Genomic DNA, 26,569 nt, shown 5'->3' with positions numbered 1-26,569 from the left:
GGAGACCTGGTGGCTATATAGGTCGGTTGCCGTTAACACGCCACAATCGTGAATGTATTATTATTTTTATTATTTTTCTTTATTGCTAACCTGTTTATACATTTATGCTGACAATGAATGTATGCAGGGGTGTTCGCTGTTGGGGTTTCTTTAGGGCCCTACTAACAACGTAACTCTTATTTAATTATTTTTGGGTATCACACTAAGTGCCTTGGTTTTCCTTTCTTGTGTGTTATATCGTTATTTGCTATATAAAATTTGCTGGGTTGGGGGGTGCGGGGCACTGGCTAGACCTTGTCCTGACACTCCTCCTCTTAGGGTTTCACTGGTTATATCCGGTGTATATTGGATTGTTTCTCCTTGATTAGATCAAGGAGTGGGTGCTTGTTCACCCGCTTGTTTGTCCTCGTTGTCGTGTCTCCCTTCCTTGTCTGTCTTGTCCTTCTCTTCACTGTTGTAGCACATTTCTTGATTTGCTAGACATACGTGCGTTGGAAATGGCGCAGCTGAAAATCTGTACCTTTAATGCTAGAGGGCTTAATGTCCCCGAAAAGCGTTCGCAGATATTGTACAACATGCACAAAGAACGTGTGAATATCCTGTTTTTACAGGAGACTCATTTTCAGGTGGGCCACACTCCACAGTTTACAAATCTTTATTATCCAGTCTGGTTCCACAGTACCAACCCGGAATCCAAGTCCAAGGGTGCTAGTATTTGTATCCACAAGTCACTCTCTCATAAACTGGTAGACGTTCTGGTTGACCCGGGTGGTCGTTATGTGTTTCTTAAACTGTCCATTCGGAATAAGCTGTTCACCTTAGCTAATTTGTACCTCCCCAATCAGGATCAGGCGTGAGTGTGCTGCAGGTATTTGCGGAAATTGGAGGAGTTCACGGAGGGAGTTTTGATTGTGGGCGGTGATTTTAACCTGACGTTCGATGTCAGCGGTTCCGAAGTCCCACTTGGGAGCCTTGAAAACTGTGATGCATTCCATGCAATTGATTGACGTGTGGAGGATCCTGCATCCTCAGGCAACAAAATACACTTACTTCTCCCCGCTACACAATATGTATAGTAGATTGGACGCCTTTCTTATTAGCCACCATTTGCTTACCTGGCATCCTATTTCTGAGGTGGGCCCTATGGTTTGGTTTGATCATTCCCCTGTATTTCTGACACTTACGTTTCCTAGTTCAGTACCCAATTTCCAATCCTGGAAACTTAACGATAATCTATTGGGTGACTCAGTGTGTGTGTCAGCTCTTAAGGACTCGCTAAACGGTTTTTTTGAGGTACATACACGTGACACCACCCCATTACCGTTACAGTGGGAGGCGCTAAAGTGTGTAGTCAGGGGAGTCCTGATCCAGCATGGGGCTCGTTTGAAGCGGGAAAAAGGGGTGGCCATTACGCGGCTCCTTGCTCAGATACGGGACCTTGAATCCCGTCATAAGCGAGTGCTTTCCTCACAGATATTGGCGGAACTTACTGCAGCGAGAGAATCCTTGCGGTCTTTGATAGACCAGTCACACGCTCGATTCAGGGACCGTATGCGAAAACACTCGTACGAATTTGCAGATAAACGTGGCAGGTCTCTGGCACGGATACTACATCCTCGCACCCAGGCGTCATATATCCCTAAAATTACTTCTCCTTCGGGCGGTGAGGTTCATGATCCGGTGGGCATCACTGATTGCTTCAGACAGTATTACTCGGCATTATACAATCTTAAAGGCCATTTTCAGGATATGCAGGCGGATGCGTTGCGTGATAAAATAGACCGTTATGTGCACGACACTGCGCTACCGTCCCTGGGGGACGGGGAGGCTTTGGGACTTGAGGACGATTTTCTGGAAACGGAGGTGGAGCGCGCTATTGGAGATTCCCCCTTGGGCAAAAGTCCAGGACCCGATGGGTTTAATAATAAATTCTACAAGACAATTAAGGATCAATTGGCTCCGTTCTTGACGAAAGTTTTTAATTCAGTGTCTTCCTCATGTCCCTTTGCACCCCAATCCCTTGAGGCTCATATTACCCTTTTACCAAAACCGGGCAAAGATCCGACGGCGTGCGCAAACTTCCGACCAATATCATTGATAAATGTTGACGTTAAAATTTTTGCGAAGTTGCTGGCCTCTCGACTCCCGCCTCTCTTACACGATTTGGTCACAGATGACCAGGTGGGGTTTGTGCGTGGTAGAGAAGCACGGGACAACACTAACAAGACCCTACTTTTAACATCATACTGCCAATCCCATAAGATACCGATGTGTTTACTCTCGGTCGATGCAGAAAAAGCATTTGACAGGGTACATTGGGTGTTTCTCCGCAGTGCCCTGACACAGGTTGGCCTAGGCGCCATTATGGTGGATAGGATTATGGCATTATATCATGGGCCGACGGCACGGGTTCGAGTTAATGGTCTGTTATCTGAATCTTTGTCTATTTCTAATGGCACGAGGCAGGGGTGCCCACTCTCACCTTTACTCTATGTTTTGGTCATGGAACACCTGGCCGTGGCACTGCGGAACAACCCTAATGTTAATGGTGTCTGTGTTGGCGCAAAACATCACAAATTAGCATTGTATGCCGATGATCTCCTGGTATACATTACGACTCCCATGGTTTCCTTGCTATCTTTGACCGGGGAATTTGAGCGGTTTGGCCATGTGAGCAATTTCAAAGTCAATTATTCCAAATCGGAGGCATTGAATATATCTCTCGATACTGCCTTAGCCACCCATCTCGCTTGAGTTTTCCCATTCAAATGGCAATCTAAATCTCTAAAATATCTGGGGGTGCAAATTCCCATACACCAGTCGGATTTGTTCGCTCTAAATTACACACCCATCCTGCAGCGCACCTTGAAGGATTTAATGGCGTATGGTGGGAGTCGCATATCGTGGTTTGGGCGCATTAACGCGGTAAAAATGGACATCCTACCCAAATTCCTTTACATATTCCAAACCGTCCCTATCATAATTCCAACGAGCTTCTTCCAAATATTGCATAGGGCCATAACTAAATTTGTTTGGGGCTCCTCTAAGCCTTGTGTTCATTTTACTGTCCTTAGTCGACCGAAAATGGAGGGCGGGGGCAGGATTGCCGGATTTTAAACGCTACCACCAAGCTGCGTTACTGATGCGATTGGTAGACTGGTTCCGCTCAGGTGCGGGTAAGCAATGGGTGCGCATTGAGAAGGCTATGTCTCCCATTGCACTGTCGTCTCTGCCTTGGTTGTCTTCTTCTCAGCGGCCTACATCTTCTCTGCCTTCCCTCACACGTCAGTTTCTTGTAGTCTGGGAGCGGATCATTGCTACGATGGACATTGTTCACCGTCCAGGTCCTCTAACTCCTCTGTTTGATGATCCTTCCTTCCCTCCGGCGGTGGGTGTGGACACATTCCTCTGTTGGGAGAGACAGGACGGTGGTTTCTTGGCTAAGACTCTTACACCTGAGGGTACAATATTGTCACAGTCTGAGGTCTCTGGGGCCTGCCCGGGGGGACGTCCGGTTTGGTGGTCCTATTTTCAGTTGTGCTCCTATCTTTTTTCAATGGGCGACCGTTGTGCTTTGCTGCAGGATAAGACTCCTCTGGAGCACTACTTGTTGTTGACCACTGCCCCCTCTCATGTGCTGTCCTTTTTACACAGGATCCTTCTACCTAAATACGATTACTCTCAGCTGACATTCACTACCGCATGGGATGAGGAATTGGGGACTAGACACTCTGCTGAGGAGTGGGGCACATCTTTCTTCCTGGCGCATAAGCTACCGACCTCGTGCTTTGCTCAGGAAAAAAATTATAAGATTCTCACTAGCTGGTATCGCTGTCCTTCTTTGCTGCATGGGATATTCCCTGATGTACCTGATGAGTGCTGGAGGTGTGGGGAGGCTCCTGGAACCATGCTGCACATTTGGTGGGATTGTCCCAAACTTCGTCCCTTTTGGGGAAAGATTTTTGATCTCGGTAATAAACTTTGTCATACTGAGGTTCAGACCTCGGCCTCCATTGGTTTACTTTCCATGGTTCCGGGATCACTCTCACACCTCAAAAAGAGTGTCTTTCGGCAAGAGCAGTGATTCCTCGTCATTGGAAATCTAGCACTGTGCCTTCCCTGAAGGAATGGGCGACAGAGGTGAACGGAATTATGAGGATGGAGGAGTTGATGTCTGCTGATCAGGGTAAAGCTGAGCTCTTTGTCCGCACCTGGGCAGTGTGGTCTGGATTCTGGGGTGGTGATGATTTACCTCTCTGGCTGGATGGCCTGGATGGCCTTTTTTGAATACCTATATCAAGTCTACCTTTTGCGTGCTATGTCCGTGTGTGTTTCCCTTTGTTGTCTTGTGTCTGTGTTAGTCTGTCGTATAATGTGCACTTTTATGCGATAATTGTCATCCACCTGTGGGGACTGGTTTCCCTAAATAATGCACTATCTTTGCTGCACTTATGATATTGTTATTTTCACTGCATTTTTATTTCGTTTTTGCTTACTGACTAGGAGGTTGCCTCCTTCTACTGTTCTATGTCTTTGCATATGTTAGGTGATATTGAAGTGGTTATATTGCACTGTGTGTGAATTTTGCAAATGTATGAAACCATGTATATGCTGTTATGTTGTGTATATTCTCAAAAATAAAAACCTTTGATAAAGAAAAAAAAAAGAGAGAAGTGTATGACGCTGATTGGTCACTGATTGGTCAGCGTCATACACTTCTCTCCACAACGCCCACTTGGTCATATAGTAAAACACACCCAGTTGTCAATTGAGAAACTCATTAGCATAAAGCTAAAATAGGTCAGAACTCCGTCAAAAATGATTGTTTTTCTAAATAAAAAACTGCTGCAATCTACATTACAGCGCCGATCACATCATGTACAAGATAGACCACTTATAATGTGGTGACAGAGCCTGTTTAAAGGAATAGTCCACCAAGGCTCTCTTTTTAGCTGAAAACGTTTCACACGCCCCTTTCTGGGTGACCAGCAAAGTCCCTGAATAACAGACGCCCCTTTTATACAGTATAGCAGTCACTAATCCCCTTAAAGGGGCAGTCCAATGTCAAGTCCGTATTTCACACCGAATAACCACCTCTGTAAATTGAAAGCTGAAGGCATGCCTGGAAGAAGTAAACCATCCAAATATGTTTGGTACACAGCTTCCCTCTCTCAGCCAGGAGGAAGACTGAAAATGTTTATTCAGAACAAAGAAACACAGAAAGAGACACATGCCTCCTCCCCAGAGATGTGGGAGTGCCCAAGCCCCCACCAGTTTCTCAGACTCACTCTTCTTGCATTCCAGGGGGCGGTGTCTTCCATAGGTGTGTCCGACATGAACAAAGAACTTGTTATATATGTCAGTATATTACACAAAGAACTGAAATGTATATACATATGTGTGAGGATAATATTTTTCAAACAATATACATAGTAATGATCCCTGACAGTCCCCCCTAAAAATATTATTACTCTATCCCTGAGTCTTGCCTAGCAACCTATCACTGACCACTCGAACCAGGCGGGTAGGGGTTTTGGATTTCTTCACCAGCTTGAGACGAGCTACTCCTGATGAGTAACCCCCCTTTGTACCTGGACTTCCAAGGTGTCGGAGTGGTCCTAACTTTCCCTATTCTCCTCTGGATACAGGATGGTTGTCTTGATATAATCTACAAACCGCTGCTGGTTGTAATATATATATATATATATATATATATATATATATATATATATAATTAATCCGGTCTACATTTTTATTAACAGTAATAATTGTCGCACTGTCACTTACTGTCCTAATGGGACTTTACCCCTGCAGATATGACAGGACATGGGCAGCACAGTGATCTTCACCTCACACCTCCACATAAAACTCCTCAGATTGTAATTTGCAGCACCGTGGCATATTTACACACATTATAATTATAAACCTCAGACATTATGAACAATAGGGCCTCAACTAATAATCATAATGCTATCACCCTCAGGTTTCGGGTCCCATCAGTTCATTGCCAGTCCTGTACACCATCGTCTTCTTCTTCTCCTGTCTTCTGCTATTCACTGACTGTCACCCTCAGGGTAACCCACACAATTGTGGAGTCAGACTACATTGGTGTCCAGTGGGGGAGTTATTATTACCCCCTCCTAGTCACTTTTACTTATCAAAATACTTGATCCTGCTGACGGATTCACTCAGGTCTTTGGTCTTTACTTTGATCTTTGCTGATGTCATCAGGACTTGGTTTGGTCCTTCTCATCTGTCCGACACCGTCTCCTTTAGTTTACGTCATCAGGCTGTACATAGCACCTCATGCTATGAGCCTGGGGTGAGATCCCACGTAGGCGGATTAGTGGAGTTGTATTGTGACTATCACGAACCCTCCGCATCTGTACTCTTTCTCTGGCAAGTTACTTGTCTAGGCGGCCGCTTAGAATTGTGACACTGCCGTCTGTTCATGATAAACGCGTTGTAGTGGCTCAGGCTGCGCCTGCCGCATCTCAGTGATGGAGTTCATCATATTAAAAGTCTCTTAGTTCATATTTACTGGCACTTGCTGGGGACCCCCAACTCTTGTCAATTGTTAAAATAAATACTAATCTGGTGATAACATCATCCGCATACACTATAAACGTTGTTCTAAGTACATACAATAATGTCAGGCCCTTAAACGACATCAAACACCTTTATATAAGGAAAAAAAAAAAACTTCTCTGTTACAATGGACATGGCACCTAGAAGATGTGTAATTATTGGGTACTTCATTTGCACTTGGTGATACTCTTTCAGCAGGATTTGTACCTTGATCTCAGCTGATTGCCTAGAACATCTCCACCTCACAGAAACATACACAGATTCCACATGTTTATTTGACAAGTGTCTCAAACCAATTTTTTCTTACTCTAATCTGGTTCGTTCTACCTGGGAAGGCCTCTCAAGGTCGGTTCTCTTTGTGGGAGGCGGGTATGATAAGGTTGGCACCGGTCTGCCAGGACTGTTCTGTAGGCAAATCAAACAGCTCTAACAGAATTTAGCAGCAACAGCTGTAAAACCTGGGACATACCAATTAGATCTTACCAAATCGATCCTTGCAGTCTTAGGGCATATGTGAGGTCATACACCATCAATGCAAAAGCCATCAAGAGTGCCTTGGGTGTTACCGGTTCACATTCCCTTATCCGTCCACATTCTGTTAGAATCTGGTTCTCACGCCTTTCACTCCCAGTTGGACTCTTCGTGTGGAGAACAAGCTTTTCATAGCCTAATCAGTAATAGATCTTAATCAGATAATTAACTTGAAGAAAAACATAAACAATGACAGATTTATGTTAAACGTTCACACTGGTCAGTAACTAAAACTGATACCTACAAACTGATTTCTCTTTCCTTTATATATATATATATATATATAGCACACAAGAAGACAGCAGCACTCACATAGGAATAATCGACCAGGTGCCAGGCAAAAACGTCCCGATCCTCGGACGTATAATAATGTATAGCAAAAGAAAATTTGCAGCACTCCAACATGAAAAAAATGGTGGTTTATTCAATCCAAAATAACAGCAACGTTTCAATCCTACAATAGGATCTTTATCAAGCCTAGTGACACATCTATTCAGCAAGTTTTTATATGTTTGAGACTCTTTTACATAATTAGTCTCATTATAAAACAATCAAATGCAAAGTGTATGAAAACAAACATCATAAATTGTGTACGGTATCATCATAAACATAGACATGATACAGAAAATACAGAAGTGTGTATGTGACATCGTGATTAACAATACATAATAACAAAAACATTAAAAACAACTGATTACATTATAATCATTTATGCAGCAGTGGTGTAAAATATATTGGTATATCGTCACTCACCAATCAGAACTTCAGACTCAACTACTCCATTCAAGTGTGTTGCAGCACTCTGCTGCATCCCTCGTGGTAATTGAAATTTGACACATCAGTGTAATCCCCCGAGGCGGAAGTAGTTCATCACTCCGCAGCAGAGAGCATAGGTCGCATCCATATGATGTAATGCGTGTCAATGCGTTCCACTGAGCCGCCCCGTGTATCATGGCATCATGAGTTGCTAAGCAACTGCTGTAACATTATTATAGATATCATTTGACCCAGCTATGTCAGTCAAAAAGTCATGAATGTAAAAAATACAGATATATTAGTAAATGCTCCCTATAGTAAGTGATGGAGATATTAGGAATATCTAAAAGTAGCTTAATGTCGGCTTTTAAAGACGATCCACACGTGGGTTCAAAGACCTCTGTATACAACCAAGTACTCAGAACGATCTTGTTCCCAGAGTTATGGGACCACATAGACACGTCTTCACGTGTCCAGGATGTCACATTATCCTCATACGTGTAACGGACCCATATTATCACACTAGTGATATGATATATCATAAGACAAAAAAAATGCATGAGAATCCCTCTCAATTTTAATATCTCTCTATCACTTTGAAACCTAATAGGAGACTAGAAACAATTCAAATAATAAATATATTTTATTGATGCAATAAGACTTGATGCATTGAACATAGCCCCGTCAAATATCACAGTACAACACCATTGAAAAATAATTAAAGAAGTTCCGAAGTTCTGTTGGGAGTGGTATTCCAATCTAAAAAAAATACAAAACATAATTGTTTTTAGTATTTATAAGACATTGACAGTAAATATGAGATATAGATATTGATATTAATGTGTCAACAATCATCTTACTGAAGAGAACATCAAGAGAACACAAAGGGGCGGAGCTCATAAGGCAATTCTATCTACAACAAATTCTACATTAAGACCACAAGGTTTTAAGGTGTTCAGTAAAAATATCCATCTTAATTCTTTTTTGTGTAAAACCAGATGGCGATCACCGCCAAACTGTAATGGAGGAACATGGTCCAGAATCATAAATGTTAGATCCCTTTCATTGTGACCATGTTCCGAAAAATGTTTAGCCACAGGTAAATCAAGTTTCTTTTTACGTATAGAGAAACGGTGATTGTTTAGACGAGTTTTAAAGGAACAGGTGGTTTCACCCACATATAGGAGGCCACAAGGACACCATAGCACATATATGACCCACTCTGAATCACAGGTGAAATTGTGTTTAATTTTAAACTGTTGTCCAGTCAACGGATGTCTAAAAAATTCCCCTTTGCACATCAAAGCACAATTGACACATCTGTAACATGGAATATTGCCAGGTTTTAGTGGTTTAAAAATAGGTTGTATCGTTTTCTTATGATCTGGCATTCTGGTTTTCACCAGTCTATCTCGAAGATTTTGTGGGCGTCTATAAGACATAAGTGGATTATTATTCAATACATCAATGTGTCCAAAACTATTGCTGATAATTGGCCAATGTCTATTCATAATTTTGGAAATGTCTCCACTCCTATCATTATAAGTAGAGATAAATGGAATACGTTTCCGTTTTCCATGCGTTGACGGTTTTTTAGACTGCAATAAACTGTCCCTCGCTACATTATCAATCTTTTTTCTATGTGTCCACAGCAATGTTTTGGGGTAACCTCTTTGTAAAAAGTTGCTAACCATAGTGTCTAAAGATATATCAAGATCCTCCTGTCTGTCGGTATTACGTTTGGCCCTAATCATTTGGCTATACGGCAAAGACCTTACCATATTTCTCGGATGGCAACTATCAAATCGTAGCAGAGTGTTCCTATCGGTCTCTTTCGTGTACATTTTAGTTCTGATTATATTGTTCACAATAGATACAGTAACATCCAAGAATTGGATATTATCCATAGAATGTTTCATCGTAAATTGAATCTCATCATCTATTGAATTAAGAAACCTGTGAAAATCCATTAATGTAGTAACAGTGTCAGTCCAAATGAGGAAGATGTCATCTATGTAACGCCACCACTTCAAAACATGTGAGAAGTGGTGGGATACATAGACCGACACCTCCTCAATGTTGTCCATGAAAATGTTGGCGTACGTGGGAGCCATGTTAGACCCCATGGCCGTTCCTTTCACCTGTATATAATAACTCTCTTTAAATATGAAATAGTTAGATGTCAAAATAAGTTCCACTAATGAAATAATAAACTCACAAGTAGCATTGTCATAGTCAGAAGTCAATAATTTACGTCGTACAGCATCAAGACCCTTGTTGTGATCAATCGAGGTATAAAGAGATGTGACATCAAAGGAGACCAAAATGGACCCCTCTGGTAGTTTTATAGATTTTAATTTTTGTAGAAAATCAGTGGTGTCTCTAATATAAGATTTGGAGTTAATAGCAAAATTTCTCAGCACTTTGTCCACAAAGATAGAGATGTTACTTGTTAATGAACCCCTGCCAGATACAATAGGGCGACCTGGTGGGTTCATTAAATCTTTGTGGATTTTTGGTAATATATATAAGCAAGGAGTGACAGGAAATTCAACAGTGAGAAATTTATGTAGCATTTGATCAATTACATCTTCATCTAGAGCTATTTTAATAAGTGAAGTAATTCTTTTTGAAATATCATGTCTAGGATAATTTTTTAGTACTCTATATACATTGGTATCTGCTAGTTGTCTATAGCATTCTCTCAAGTACATATCTGAATCCATAACCACGATTGCTCCACCCTTATCAGCAGGTTTTATAGTGAGATCATGGTTATGGATCAACTCATCTAATGCCACCATATCCAGAGTAGTCATATTAGGCTGTTTAAAGCTCAATTCACTCGTTTGAGACCTAAGTAAAGCAATATCTTTCTGTACTAGTTCTCTAAAGGTTTCTATCGCATGTGATGTTATAGGAGGTTGGAACACACTCTTATTAAATAACCCCAGTTTTTTAAGTGATAGTATCGGAAGGGTATCCTGTATTACTGGATTAACCGGTTGTGTTTCAAACCAAACCTTCAATTTAACAGCTCTAACAAAACTGTAAATATCCAACTCTAATTGAAACCAATCAATATGCTGATTAGGGCAAAATGACAACCCTTTTGATAATAATTGTAATTGTGTATGAGACAATTGATGTTGAGAGATATTTACCACTGTGGTTTGGGCAGAGTCCTCTTGGTGCTGTCCTGCACCGGTTTCTGCCCTTTCTGATGAGTAGATTTTTGAAAACGGGTTCTTCCTTCCTCTGCTTCTCCTACGACCTGCTCGTCTGGTTTTCTTCTTTTTGATTTGTCCAGTGGACTGGAATCTAAAAAATCTTCATTATTACTTGGAGGATATTTCTTAGTATGGAATTGATTACGGGAATCGCTTTTATTGAAAGCCGGTTCATTGCTTCTTTTGTTGTCACGTCTGAAGGCTCCATCAGCATAATTGAGAGAATTGTCCCATGTGTAAACACGTCCCATGGAATAATCTGTTTGATCACGGAACCATTTCTTCTTTTTGGTTTCTTCTATATCCATCCTCACTTTATTGAGCGTCATACGTAATTTCTCCATGTGTATATTAAAATCATCAGTTTGCACCAACGATTTAAGTGTGTTCTCCAAATCTTGTGCTTTCACCCTTAAAGATCTCAGATCTCTCTGCAAAAAATCCATATTAAGTAATATAGTTTCCAAGGCATATTTGCTAGCGAGTTGCTCATTTTTATTCCTGAACTCTTCGTGTTGCATATGCATCGTTGGTTTAAGTAAAATTCTCATCCCCCGTGGGATCATGTTGTTTCTATAGTATTGTCCCAATGTGAGTAGATGTAATTCAACATTAATCAGACGTCGTGACTCAAATTCCAGATTTCTCTTGATGTCAGTAATAGAAGGAACACTTAAAAATGACACATCACCCTCCGCTCCACTCAGGATTCTTTCAATGTCCTCTTCAGTAAAAACAGCAGCAGTATTGGATGAAACATTCCCAGCAGGTATATTGACCTGCTCCATGTTAAACGAGTAAATGATGGTTGAAAAAACGTGGTGCAAGCTAATGGAATCCAAATATAGCACACAAGAAGACAGCAGCACTCACATAGGAATAATCGACCAGGTGCCAGGCAAAAACGTCCCGATCCTCGGACGTATAATAATGTATAGCAAAAGAAAATTTGCAGCACTCCAACATGAAAAAAATGGTGGTTTATTCAATCCAAAATAACAGCAACGTTTCAATCCTACAATAGGATCTTTATCAAGCCTAGTGACACATCTATTCAGCAAGTTTTTATATGTTTGAGACTCTTTTACATAATTAGTCTCATTATAAAACAATCAAATGCAAAGTGTATGAAAACAAACATCATAAATTGTGTACGGTATCATCATAAACATAGACATGATACAGAAAATACAGAAGTGTGTATGTGACATCGTGATTAACAATACATAATAACAAAAACATTAAAAACAACTGATTACATTATAATCATTTATGCAGCAGTGGTGTAAAATATATTGGTATATCGTCACTCACCAATCAGAACTTCAGACTCAACTACTCCATTCAAGTGTGTTGCAGCACTCTGCTGCATCCCTCGTGGTAATTGAAATTTGACACATCAGTGTAATCCCCCGAGGCGGAAGTAGTTCATCACTCCGCAGCAGAGAGCATAGGTCGCATCCATATGATGTAATGCGTGTCAATGCGTTCCACTGAGCCGCCCCGTGTATCATGGCATCATGAGTTGCTAAGCAACTGCTGTAACATTATTATAGATATCATTTGACCCAGCTATGTCAGTCAAAAAGTCATGAATGTAAAAAATACAGATATATTAGTAAATGCTCCCTATAGTAAGTGATGGAGATATTAGGAATATCTAAAAGTAGCTTAATGTCGGCTTTTAAAGACGATCCACACGTGGGTTCAAAGACCTCTGTATACAACCAAGTACTCAGAACGATCTTGTTCCCAGAGTTATGGGACCACATAGACACGTCTTCACGTGTCCAGGATGTCACATTATCCTCATACGTGTAACGGACCCATATTATCACACTAGTGATATGATATATCATAAGACAAAAAAAATGCATGAGAATCCCTCTCAATTTTAATATCTCTCTATCACTTTGAAACCTAATAGGAGACTAGAAACAATTCAAATAATAAATATATTTTATTGATGCAATAAGACTTGATGCATTGAACATAGCCCCGTCAAATATCACAGTACAACACCATTGAAAAATAATTAAAGAAGTTCCGAAGTTCTGTTGGGAGTGGTATTCCAATCTAAAAAAAATACAAAACATAATTGTTTTTAGTATTTATAAGACATTGACAGTAAATATGAGATATAGATATTGATATTAATGTGTCAACAATCATCTTACTGAAGAGAACATCAAGAGAACACAAAGGGGCGGAGCTCATAAGGCAATTCTATCTACAACAAATTCTACATTAAGACCACAAGGTTTTAAGGTGTTCAGTAAAAATATCCATCTTAATTCTTTTTTGTGTAAAACCAGATGGCGATCACCGCCAAACTGTAATGGAGGAACATGGTCCAGAATCATAAATGTTAGATCCCTTTTATTGTGACCATGTTCCGAAAAATGTTTAGCCACAGGTAAATCAAGTTTCTTTTTACGTATAGAGAAACGGTGATTGTTTAGACGAGTTTTAAAGGAACAGGTGGTTTCACCCACATATAGGAGGCCACAAGGACACCATAGCACATATATGACCCACTCTGAATCACAGGTGAAATTGTGTTTAATTTTAAACTGTTGTCCAGTCAACGGATGTCTAAAAAATTCCCCTTTGCACATCAAAGCACAATTGACACATCTGTAACATGGAATATTGCCAGGTTTTAGTGGTTTAAAAATAGGTTGTATCGTTTTCTTATGATCTGGCATTCTGGTTTTCACCAGTCTATCTCGAAGATTTTGTGGGCGTCTATAAGACATAAGTGGATTATTATTCAATACATCAATGTGTCCAAAACTATTGCTGATAATTGGCCAATGTCTATTCATAATTTTGGAAATGTCTCCACTCCTATCATTATAAGTAGAGATAAATGGAATACGTTTCCGTTTTCCATGCGTTGACGGTTTTTTAGACTGCAATAAACTGTCCCTCGCTACATTATCAATCTTTTTTCTATGTGTCCACAGCAATGTTTTGGGGTAACCTCTTTGTAAAAAGTTGCTAACCATAGTGTCTAAAGATATATCAAGATCCTCCTGTCTGTCGGTATTACGTTTGGCCCTAATCATTTGGCTATACGGCAAAGACCTTACCATATTTCTCGGATGGCAACTATCAAATCGTAGCAGAGTGTTCCTATCGGTCTCTTTCGTGTACATTTTAGTTCTGATTATATTGTTCACAATAGATACAGTAACATCCAAGAATTGGATATTATCCATAGAATGTTTCATCGTAAATTGAATCTCATCATCTATTGAATTAAGAAACCTGTGAAAATCCATTAATGTAGTAACAGTGTCAGTCCAAATGAGGAAGATGTCATCTATGTAACGCCACCACTTCAAAACATGTGAGAAGTGGTGGGATACATAGACCGACACCTCCTCAATGTTGTCCATGAAAATGTTGGCGTACGTGGGAGCCATGTTAGACCCCATGGCCGTTCCTTTCACCTGTATATAATAACTCTCTTTAAATATGAAATAGTTAGATGTCAAAATAAGTTCCACTAATGAAATAATAAACTCACAAGTAGCATTGTCATAGTCAGAAGTCAATAATTTACGTCGTACAGCATCAAGACCCTTGTTGTGATCAATCGAGGTATAAAGAGATGTGACATCAAAGGAGACCAAAATGGACCCCTCTGGTAGTTTTATAGATTTTAATTTTTGTAGAAAATCAGTGGTGTCTCTAATATAAGATTTGGAGTTAATAGCAAAATTTCTCAGCACTTTGTCCACAAAGATAGAGATGTTACTTGTTAATGAACCCCTGCCAGATACAATAGGGCGACCTGGTGGGTTCATTAAATCTTTGTGGATTTTTGGTAATATATATAAGCAAGGAGTGACAGGAAATTCAACAGTGAGAAATTTATGTAGCATTTGATCAATTACATCTTCATCTAGAGCTATTTTAATAAGTGAAGTAATTCTTTTTGAAATATCATGTCTAGGATCATTTTTTAGTACTCTATATACATTGGTATCTGCTAGTTGTCTATAGCATTCTCTCAAGAACATATCTGAATCCATAACCACGATTGCTCCACCCTTATCAGCAGGTTTTATAGTGAGATCATGGTTATGGATCAACTCATCTAATGCCACCATATCCAGAGTAGTCATATCCAGAGTTTTCATGGACAACATTGAGGAGGTGTCGGTCTATGTATCCCACCACTTCTCACATGTTTTGAAGTGGTGGCGTTACATAGATGACATCTTCCTCATTTGGACTGACACTGTTACTACATTAATGGATTTTCACAGGTTTCTTAATTCAATAGATGATGAGATTCAATTTACGATGAAACATTCTATGGATAATATCCAATTCTTGGATGTTACTGTATCTATTGTGAACAATATAATCAGAACTAAAATGTACACGAAAGAGACCGATAGGAACACTCTGCTACGATTTGATAGTTGCCATCCGAGAAATATGGTAAGGTCTTTGCCGTATAGCCAAATGATTAGGGCCAAACGTAATACCGACAGACAGGAGGATCTTGATATATCTTTAGACACTATGGTTAGCAACTTTTTACAAAGAGGTTACCCCAAAACATTGCTGTGGACACATAGAAAAAAGATTGATAATGTAGCGAGGGACAGTTTATTGCAGTCTAAAAAACCGTCAACGCATGGAAAACGGAAACGTATTCCATTTATCTCTACTTATAATGATAGGAGTGGAGACATTTCCAAAATTATGAATAGACATTGGCCAATTATCAGCAATAGTTTTGGACACATTGATGTATTGAATAATAATCCACTTATGTCTTATAGACGCCCACAAAATCTTCGAGATAGACTGGTGAAAACCAGAATGCCAGATCATAAGAAAACGATACAACCTATTTTTAAACCACTAAAACCTGGCAATATTCCATGTTACAGATGTGTCAATTGTGCTTTGATGTGCAAAGGGGAATTTTTTAGACATCCGTTGACTGGACAACAGTTTAAAATTAAACACAATTTCACCTGTGATTCAGAGTGGGTCATATATGTGCTATGGTGTCCTTGTGGCCTCCTATATGTGGGTGAAACCACCTGTTCCTTTAAAACTCGTCTAAACAATCACCGTTTCTCTATACGTAAAAAGAAACTTGATTTACCTGTGGCTAAACATTTTTCGGAACATGGTCACAATGAAAGGGATCTAACATTTATGATTCTGGACCATGTTCCTCCATTACAGTTTGGCGGTGATCGCCATCTGGTTTTACACAAAAAAGAATTAAGATGGATATTTTTACTGAACACCTTAAAACCTTGTGGTCTTAATGTAGAATTTGTTGTAGATAGAATTGCCTTATGAGCTCCGCCCCTTTGTGTTCTCTTGATGTTCTCTTCAGTAAGATGATTGTTGACACATTAATATCAATATCTATATCTCATATTTACTGTCAATGTCTTATAAATACTAAAAACAATTATGTTTTGTATTTTTTTTAGATTGGAATACCACTCCCAACAGAACTTCGGAACTTCTTTAATTATTTTTCAATGGTGTTGTACTGTGATATTTGACGGGGCTATGTTCAATGCACCAAGTCTTATTGCATCAATAAAATATATTTATTATTTGAATTGTTTCTAGTCTCCTATTAGGTTTCAAAGTGATAGAGAGATATTAAAATTGAGAGGGATTCTCATGCATTTTTTTTGTCTTATGATATATCATATCACTAGTGTGATAATATGGGTCCGTTACACGTATGAGGATAATGTGACATCCTGGACACGTGAAGACGTGTCTATGTGGTCCCATAACTCTGGGAACAAGATCGTTCTGAGTACTTGGTTGTATACAGAGGTCTTTGAACCCACGTGTGGATCGTCTTTAAAAGCCGACATTAAGCTACTTTTAGATATTCCTAATATCTCCATCACTTACTATAGGGAGCATTTACTAATATATCTGTATTTTTTACATTCATGACTTTTTGACTGACATAGCTGGGTCAAATGATATCTATAATAATGTTACAGCAGTTGCTTAGCAACTCATGATGCCATGATACACGGGGCGGCTCAGTGGAACGCATTGACACGCATTACATCATATGGATGCGACCTATGCTCTCTGCTGCGGAGTGATGAACTACTTCCGCCTCGGGGGATTACACTGATGTGTCAAATTTCAATTACTACGAGGGATGCAGCAGAGTGCTGCAACACACTTGAATGGAGTAGTTGAGTCTGAAGTTCTGATTGGTGAGTGACGATATACCAATATATTTTACACCACTGCTGCATAAATGATTATAATGTAATCAGTTGTTTTTAATGTTTTTGTTATTATGTATTGTTAATCACGATGTCACATACACACTTCTGTATTTTCTGTATCATGTCTATGTTTATGATGATACCGTACACAATTTATGATGTTTGTTTTCATACACTTTGCATTTGATTGTTTTATAATGAGACTAATTATGTAAAAGAGTCTCAAACATATAAAAACTTGCTGAATAGATGTGTCACTAGGCTTGATAAAGATCCTATTGTAGGATTGAAACGTTGCTGTTATTTTGGATTGAATAAACCACCATTTTTTTCATGTTGGAGTGCTGCAAATTTTCTTTTGCTATACATTATTATACGTCCGAGGATCGGGACGTTTTTGCCTGGCACCTGGTCGATTATTCCTATGTGAGTGCTGCTGTCTTCTTGTGTGCTATATTTGGATTCCATTAGCTTGCACCACGTTTTTTCAACCATCATTTACTCGTTTAACATGGAGCAGGTCAATATACCTGCTGGGAATGTTTCATCCAATACTGCTGCTGTTTTTACTGAAGAGGACATTGAAAGAATCCTGAGTGGAGCGGAGGGTGATGTGTCATTTTTAAGTGTTCCTTCTATTACTGACATCAAGAGAAATCTGGAATTTGAGTCACGACGTCTGATTAATGTTGAATTACATCTACTCACATTGGGACAATACTATAGAAACAACATGATCCCACGGGGGATGAGAATTTTACTTAAACCAACGATGCATATGCAACACGAAGAGTTCAGGAATAAAAATGAGCAACTCGCTAGCAAATATGCCTTGGAAACTATATTACTTAATATGGATTTTTTGCAGAGAGATCTGAGATCTTTAAGGGTGAAAGCACAAGATTTGGAGAACACACTTAAATCGTTGGTGCAAACTGATGATTTTAATATACACATGGAGAAATTACGTATGACGCTCAATAAAGTGAGGATGGATATAGAAGAAACCAAAAAGAAGAAATGGTTCCGTGATCAAACAGATTATTCCATGGGACGTGTTTACACATGGGACAATTCTCTCAATTATGCTGATGGAGCCTTCAGACGTGACAACAAAAGAAGCAATGAACCGGCTTTCAATAAAAGCGATTCCCGTAATCAATTCCATACTAAGAAATATCCTCCAAGTAATAATGAAGATTTTTTAGATTCCAGTCCACTGGACAAATCAAAAAGAAGAAAACCAGACGAGCAGGTCGTAGGAGAAGCAGAGGAAGGAAGAACCCGTTTTCAAAAATCTACTCATCAGAAAGGGCAGAAACCGGTGCAGGACAGCACCAAGAGGACTCTGCCCAAACCACAGTGGTAAATATCTCTCAACATCAATTGTCTCATACACAATTACAATTATTATCAAAAGGGTTGTCATTTTGCCCTAATCAGCATATTGATTGGTTTCAATTAGAGTTGGATATTTACAGTTTTGTTAGAGCTGTTAAATTGAAGGTTTGGTTTGAAACACAACCGGTTAATCCAGTAATACAGGATACCCTTCCGATACTATCACTTAAAAAACTGGGGTTATTTAATAAGAGTGTGTTCCAACCTCCTATAACATCACATGCGATAGAAACCTTTAGAGAACTAGTACAGAAAGATATTGCTTTACTTAGGTCTCAAACGAGTGAATTGAGCTTTAAACAGCCTAATATGACTACTCTGGATATGGTGGCATTAGATGAGTTGATCCATAACCATGATCTCACTATAAAACCTGCTGATAAGGGTGGAGCAATCGTGGTTATGGATTCAGATATGTACTTGAGAGAATGCTATAGACAACTAGCAGATACCAATGTATATAGAGTACTAAAAAATGATCCTAGACATGATATTTCAAAAAGAATTACTTCACTTATTAAAATAGCTCTAGATGAAGATGTAATTGATCAAATGCTACATAAATTTCTCACTGTTGAATTTCCTGTCACTCCTTGCTTATATATATTACCAAAAATCCACAAAGATTTAATGAACCCACCAGGTCGCCCTATTGTATCTGGCAGGGGTTCATTAACAAGTAACATCTCTATCTTTGTGGACAAAGTGCTGAGAAATTTTGCTATTAACTCCAAATCTTATATTAGAGACACCACTGATTTTCTACAAAAATTAAAATCTATAAAACTACCAGAGGGGTCCATTTTGGTCTCCTTTGATGTCACATCTCTTTATACCTCGATTGATCACAACAAGGGTCTTGATGCTGTACGACGTAAATTATTGACTTCTGACTATGACAATGCTACTTGTGAGTTTATTATTTCATTAGTGGAACTTATTTTGACATCTAACTATTTCATATTTAAAGAGAGTTATTATATACAGGTGAAAGGAACGGCCATGGGGTCTAACATGGCTCCCACGTACGCCAACATTTTCATGGACAACATTGAGGAGGTGTCGGTCTATGTATCCCACCACTTCTCACATGTTTTGAAGTGGTGGCGTTACATAGATGACATCTTCCTCATTTGGACTGACACTGTTACTACATTAATGGATTTTCACAGGTTTCTTAATTCAATAGATGATGAGATTCAATTTACGATGAAACATTCTATGGATAATATCCAATTCTTGGATGTTACTGTATCTATTGTGAACAATATAATCAGAACTAAAATGTACACGAAAGAGACCGATAGGAACACTCTGCTACGATTTGATAGTTGCCATCCGAGAAATATGGTAAGGTCTTTGCCGTATAGCCAAATGATTAGGGCCAAACGTAATACCGACAGACAGGAGGATCTTGATATATCTTTAGACACTATGGTTAGCAACTTTTTACAAAGAGGTTACCCCAAAACATTGCTGTGGACACATAGAAAAAAGATTGATAATGTAGCGAGGGACAGTTTATTGCAGTCTAAAAAACCGTCAACGCATGGAAAACGGAAACGTATTCCATTTATCTCTACTTATAATGATAGGAGTGGAGACATTTCCAAAATTATGAATAGACATTGGCCAATTATCAGCAATAGTTTTGGACACATTGATGTATTGAATAATAATCCACTTATGTCTTATAGACGCCCACAAAATCTTCGAGATAGACTGGTGAAAACCAGAATGCCAGATCATAAGAAAACGATACAACCTATTTTTAAACCACTAAAACCTGGCAATATTCCATGTTACAGATGTGTCAATTGTGCTTTGATGTGCAAAGGGGAATTTTTTAGACATCCGTTGACTGGACAACAGTTTAAAATTAAACACAATTTCACCTGTGATTCAGAGTGGGTCATATATGTGCTATGGTGTCCTTGTGGCCTCCTATATGTGGGTGAAACCACCTGTTCCTTTAAAACTCGTCTAAACAATCACCGTTTCTCTATACGTAAAAAGAAACTTGATTTACCTGTGGCTAAACATTTTTCGGAACATGGTCACAATGAAAGGGATCTAACATTTATGATTCTGGACCATGTTCCTCCATTACAGTTTGGCGGTGATCGCCATCTGGTTTTACACAAAAAAGAATTAAGATGGATATTTTTACTGAACACCTTAAAACCTTGTGGTCTTAATGTAGAATTTGTTGTAGATAGAATTGCCTTATGAGCTCCGCCCCTTTGTGTTCTCTTGATGTTCTCTTCAGTAAGATGATTGTTGACACATTAATATCAATATCTATATCTCATATTTACTGTCAATGTCTTATAAATACTAAAAACAATTATGTTTTGTATTTTTTTTAGATTGGAATACCACTCCCAACAGAACTTCGGAACTTCTTTAATTATTTTTCAATGGTGTTGTACTGTGATATTTGACGGGGCTATGTTCAATGCATCAAGTCTTATTGCATCAATAAAATATATTTATTATTTGAATTGTTTCTAGTCTCCTATTAGGTTTCAAAGTGATAGAGAGATATTAAAATTGAGAGGGATTCTCATGCATTTTTTTTGTCTTATGATATATCATATCACTAGTGTGATAATATGGGTCCGTTACACGTATGAGGATAATGTGACATCCTGGACACGTGAAGACGTGTCTATGTGGTCCCATAACTCTGGGAACAAGATCGTTCTGAGTACTTGGTTGTATACAGAGGTCTTTGAACCCACGTGTGGATCGTCTTTAAAAGCCGACATTAAGCTACTTTTAGATATTCCTAATATCTCCATCACTTACTATAGGGAGCATTTACTAATATATCTGTATTTTTTACATTCATGACTTTTTGACTGACATAGCTGGGTCAAATGATATCTATAATAATGTTACAGCAGTTGCTTAGCAACTCATGATGCCATGATACACGGGGCGGCTCAGTGGAACGCATTGACACGCATTACATCATATGGATGCGACCTATGCTCTCTGCTGCGGAGTGATGAACTACTTCCGCCTCGGGGGATTACACTGATGTGTCAAATTTCAATTACCACGAGGGATGCAGCAGAGTGCTGCAACACACTTGAATGGAGTAGTTGAGTCTGAAGTTCTGATTGGTGAGTGACGATATACCAATATATTTTACACCACTGCTGCATAAATGATTATAATGTAATCAGTTGTTTTTAATGTTTTTGTTATTATGTATTGTTAATCACGATGTCACATACACACTTCTGTATTTTCTGTATCATGTCTATGTTTATGATGATACCGTACACAATTTATGATGTTTGTTTTCATACACTTTGCATTTGATTGTTTTATAATGAGACTAATTATGTAAAAGAGTCTCAAACATATAAAAACTTGCTGAATAGATGTGTCACTAGGCTTGATAAAGATCCTATTGTAGGATTGAAACGTTGCTGTTATTTTGGATTGAATAAACCACCATTTTTTTCATGTTGGAGTGCTGCAAATTTTCTTTTGCTATATATATATATATATATATATATATATATACATACACACACATATATGCACTGCACAGAATTCTCTGCTCTAAAATTTCCCTTTCACAACAAAAATAAAAAGAAACAAATAAAAATGTTTTCGAATGGGAATATTCCGCTTCTGTACCTTTTATCTGACGCATGACTCTAATAGTCCAATGCTAAGGCTGGTCTAGAACTTTACATAAAACTTAACCTCAGTATTTAATATTCCCACAACACTTCTTAAATACAGTTATTAAACAAACTAACTTTGGGATAACATCTGGAGAACAGCTGATATCTTATTGTACAAACATCAGGTCAATACTTGGGATAACATTGTTCCCCCGTCACTTACACACAACATCTGCAGTGGGGAAGATACAGGCCGGGCTTCAGGCCCCCCTGAGAACAGGTCAACACACACGATCACATTGTCATACACTTCTACCTCGGGTAGTTGTATGTTCTGCAGTCGCTGGAACTGGTAATCTGGCCGGGCTGCACTTTTCACAGGTACCTTTGCTGTTTTACCTATGTCATGCCGTATGCACATCATGCCGGCTGCTTCAAACCTAGTGGTGGCATTATTGTATCCAGGGACAAGCCAATTTACTGACACCTGGCTGCACATACCCTTGTTGTCAGGTCTGTCTTCTCTCGCTCTCTCAATTGGCTTACCCGATGATCCAATAAAGTTCCTACTACCAATGGGCCCATAATTGTGGGCGATGCCAAAAGCGTACCTAGAGTCAGTGTAAATGTCGGCCGTCTTACCTTTTGCCAGGTTACAAGCCTCAGCGAGCACCTCCAGCTCCGCTCCTTGAGATGAACAAGAAGGTGAGAGTGGTTTCTGGGTAATTTACCTGGTGCCTCGTATCCTGTCTTGTACATACTGTATAATAAAATCTCTTTATTACAAATTTACATTAGAAACCCATGTCGCATATAGATAGAACATCTCAAAGGGGTGGCGTCTTCATCCTCTAAAATAAAACCAAATGTTATACACTTCTCCACACTCATCTGATAATCCAGAACACTTTGAGAATCTCACTTTTATCAGGTTCTGCAAATACTTGATTAATACAAAGACAAATAAAAAATAAAAGAAATTCCTAAAAACTTTACATCAAATTAACAATGTCCAGACAATTTTTGTTTTGCCTTCTCCCCCATCTAAATCCATAAAGACTCGTGTGGGTGACGTCACCTCTGCCTCCTGTGTAAATTTGCTGGAGGGGGATGGTCTTTTACACAATACCTCATATTGGATGGAGACTACATCACAGCTTACCCAGTGCCATATTTACTGTTCTGGAAAGATCTGGAACCATCTACACAGAAAAACCTCAACATTTAGGTTACTCTCATACACATTTAATCTGGATTACTCATTGGGGTCTCTTACACATTTTTAGATCTCCTGAAACCAAATTAATTAATTCAAAACAAACCAAAATTGTACCTGATCAGTCCCTTCACCATTCCCCCCTTTGTGGACTCTGCGAAAGTAATGTAGCAGAGTTCAAAACTACATCTCAACATAACAAAGTCGGACACTAGTTGAACCCCCTGTATTGTACAACAGCCTGAAACAAAAATGACTTTTTCCTGACGAAAATACATTTTATCTTTACAATGACATAACTCATGTGTGAAATCATTATAATGTGAAAATATTATACCTGATAACATTAATTACTGCAAACCAATAAACTGTATATAAAAATAGGGAACGGTAGGGGCACATACATTTTCAAACCCCCCCCCCCCCCGTGTCTCACAGTATCTATAGCTTAATACATCTGAATTTACATCAAAACACATGAAATCTGATCACATCACAACACATAAATATCGTAACTTTTATAAACAACAGCGCATGCGCAAAGAGAAGAAATTAATTTAGGTTTGTAGACATCACTGATATATATATCTCTCTCAGCAGTGCATACTGAAATCCTTTGTCTCATCAGCCCTGCAGACTGCAGCCAGTCAGCCCCCCTCCTCCTCCCAAACACAGCATACTACAGGGGGGAGGCGGGGGGGGGGGGGTCATACACTCACAGCTTCTAACAGCGTCTAGTCTCACAATCTTAACACTTTCAATGCCGGCAAAACAACATACGTATCTGCAATCATTCATCACACCATTGTATAGGAATTATCTATATTCAAAACATCAACCACATAATCTGTAACAGTATCCAATCTGTCGGCCACCATCTCTATATTATGATGACGTGTTGCTTCATCAGTGAACAGCGTCTAGCATGGAACCTAAAAATAGGAAAGACACTAAAAATGACAAAATTAACAAGGGATTATTTCATACTGATTTGGTTGGGCCGGGCGTGGCCACATCAGGGGTGGGTGGTGGGGGCAGCCTCTCCCATTGGAAACACAGTGCGCAGCTGTGAGGGGGGGGGGGTTCCCACCCACAATGAGTACACACTCAACATGAGGTACGGACACCATTACCGGGCGTCGGCTGGTCCTGTGTTTTCTAATACCTATAACATACAATACCTTTCTTATTCCTAACTTCCATTCACTTCACCAAATCATGAATAGGATCGGGTGATACTGATGATTTGAATATGGACCATAAACCATCCATTCTAACAGTCTATATTATACACGTAATTTATATAACAATCTTCGGTCTATAACTCTCTGACATGGTTAATATATATATATATATATTACCCACGACTTATCACACAACTTAACAGGTTGTTTTTTTTGTTTTTTTTTCATACACCCCGCGTATGCCTTATCACACGACTTATCAGTGTTTTTTGTTTTTTTTTCAGTTTATACACCCCGCGTATGCCTTATCACACGACTTATCAGTGTTTTGCATTGCACCACGCGTGCACCTGTCTCACGTCTTATCACACGTCTTATCAGTGCATCATTGCACCCCGTGTGCCCGCGTATAGGACAGGTTATAATACTATCCACTACTTATCACACATCTATATTGTGTCCGCGTATTTTCTATCTAGTCCCTAATTACCCAGACGATGGTTAGTCGAGCGCGACTAAGGTCTCACAGGTTTTTTTGACCTCACAGCGGAAAATATCACCTCTGTCGCCTGAGATAATCCAGGAAATCAACAAAAGGGTTCTACAGATCGCCACAAGACTGTCCACTAACAGAGATAAGTCGAAGATTCATAAAATTAACTCGCTTACCGTGTAGCGGAGGTGATCAAATTCCTTCAGTGGGCAACTTTGAGTCCTCTGTTTCACCCTGTGATTGTCGATTGTCCGGATTTTGATATTTCCTCGAGTGAGGCCCCACGTTCGGGCGCCAAATGTCAAGTCCGTATTTCACACCGAATAACCACCTCTGTAAATTGAAAGCTGAAGGCATGCCTGGAAGAAGTAAACCATCCAAATATGTTTGGTACACAGCTTCCCTCTCTCAGCCAGGAGGAAGACTGAAAACTTTTTATTCAGAACAAAGAAACACAGAAAGAGACACATGCCTCCTCCCCAGAGATGTGGGAGTGCCCAAGCCCCCACCAGTTTCTCAGACTCACTCTTCTTGCATTCCAGGGGGCGGTGTCTTCCATAGGTGTGTCCGACATGAACAAAGAACTTGTTATATATGTCAGTATATTACACAAAGAACTGAAATGTATATACATATGTGTGAGGATAATATTTTTCAAACAATATACATAGTAATGATCCCTGACACCACTATTAGCAAATAAATCTTATCCCTTGTATAGTCATTTCTCCATACAGTGGCATAACTATAGGGGTCGCAGCTGCCACAATTTGCCGCGGCCCCTCGCACCACATCTATAAAATGTTACTATAGTACCTCCTGGGGCCTATGAAATAAACGACACGTGCCCCTGTTACTATAGTGACTGACAATATACTTATCCTCCTCGTTCCGAGCGCAGGGGAGATCCTGGCGTCTCTTCACGTCATGACGTCGCATCGCTGTGCGCAACATCCCGACTCTGGATGGAGTCAGGACCTCCGCTGCGGCCGGAGCTAAAGAGAAGGGTAAGTATACTATTACTGCCTGCTGGGGCCAATAGAAACTACAGTTCGTCACGCATAAAAGAAGCCGTCCCGCAGCGATATCAACTAAAAAATAAAAAAGTTATGGCTGTCAGAAAATGGCGACATTAAAACATGATTTTTTTAGAAAAGAGTATTTTTATTGTGGGAACGTAGTGAAACGTAAAAAAACGATATAAATTTGGTGTCGCTGTAATCGTATCGCCCCACAGAATAAAGTTAACATGTTGTTTATACTGCACGG

The 26,569-nt window shown here is 39.4% G+C and overlaps 2 protein-coding genes across 3 annotated transcripts; one reads left to right on the top strand and one right to left on the bottom strand.

Annotated features, from left to right (window-relative positions):
- Positions 1-7,523: 7,523 nt before the first annotated feature.
- On the bottom strand, positions 7,524-13,175 carry LOC142684079 (uncharacterized). Its single transcript, XM_075847467.1, has 2 exons — positions 11,040-13,175; positions 7,524-8,634 (listed from the first exon to the last, which is right to left on the bottom strand). Coding segments are annotated over exons 1-2 (855 nt in total). The 5' UTR covers positions 11,894-13,175; the 3' UTR covers positions 7,524-8,633.
- Positions 13,176-17,280: 4,105 nt separating this feature from the next.
- Positions 17,281-22,240, top strand: LOC142684069 (uncharacterized). Of its 2 annotated transcripts, none has more exons than XR_012853980.1 (2): positions 17,281-17,344; positions 21,130-22,240. XR_012853980.1 is itself a non-coding variant. In XM_075847455.1 (2 exons), coding segments are annotated over exons 1-2 (855 nt in total). In that variant the 5' UTR covers positions 17,288-17,870; the 3' UTR covers positions 21,131-22,240. The 2 variants fall into 2 exon arrangements, 1 of the variants encoding a protein (XP_075703570.1); XM_075847455.1 differs by having other exon boundaries at positions 17,288-18,724.
- Positions 22,241-26,569: the final 4,329 nt, after the last annotated feature.

Source organism: Rhinoderma darwinii, assembly GCF_050947455.1.
Source record: "Rhinoderma darwinii isolate aRhiDar2 chromosome 4 unlocalized genomic scaffold, aRhiDar2.hap1 SUPER_4_unloc_4, whole genome shotgun sequence".
NCBI lineage: Eukaryota > Metazoa > Chordata > Amphibia > Anura > Rhinodermatidae > Rhinoderma > Rhinoderma darwinii.
This window is presented reverse-complemented; position numbering and strand designations above follow the sequence as displayed.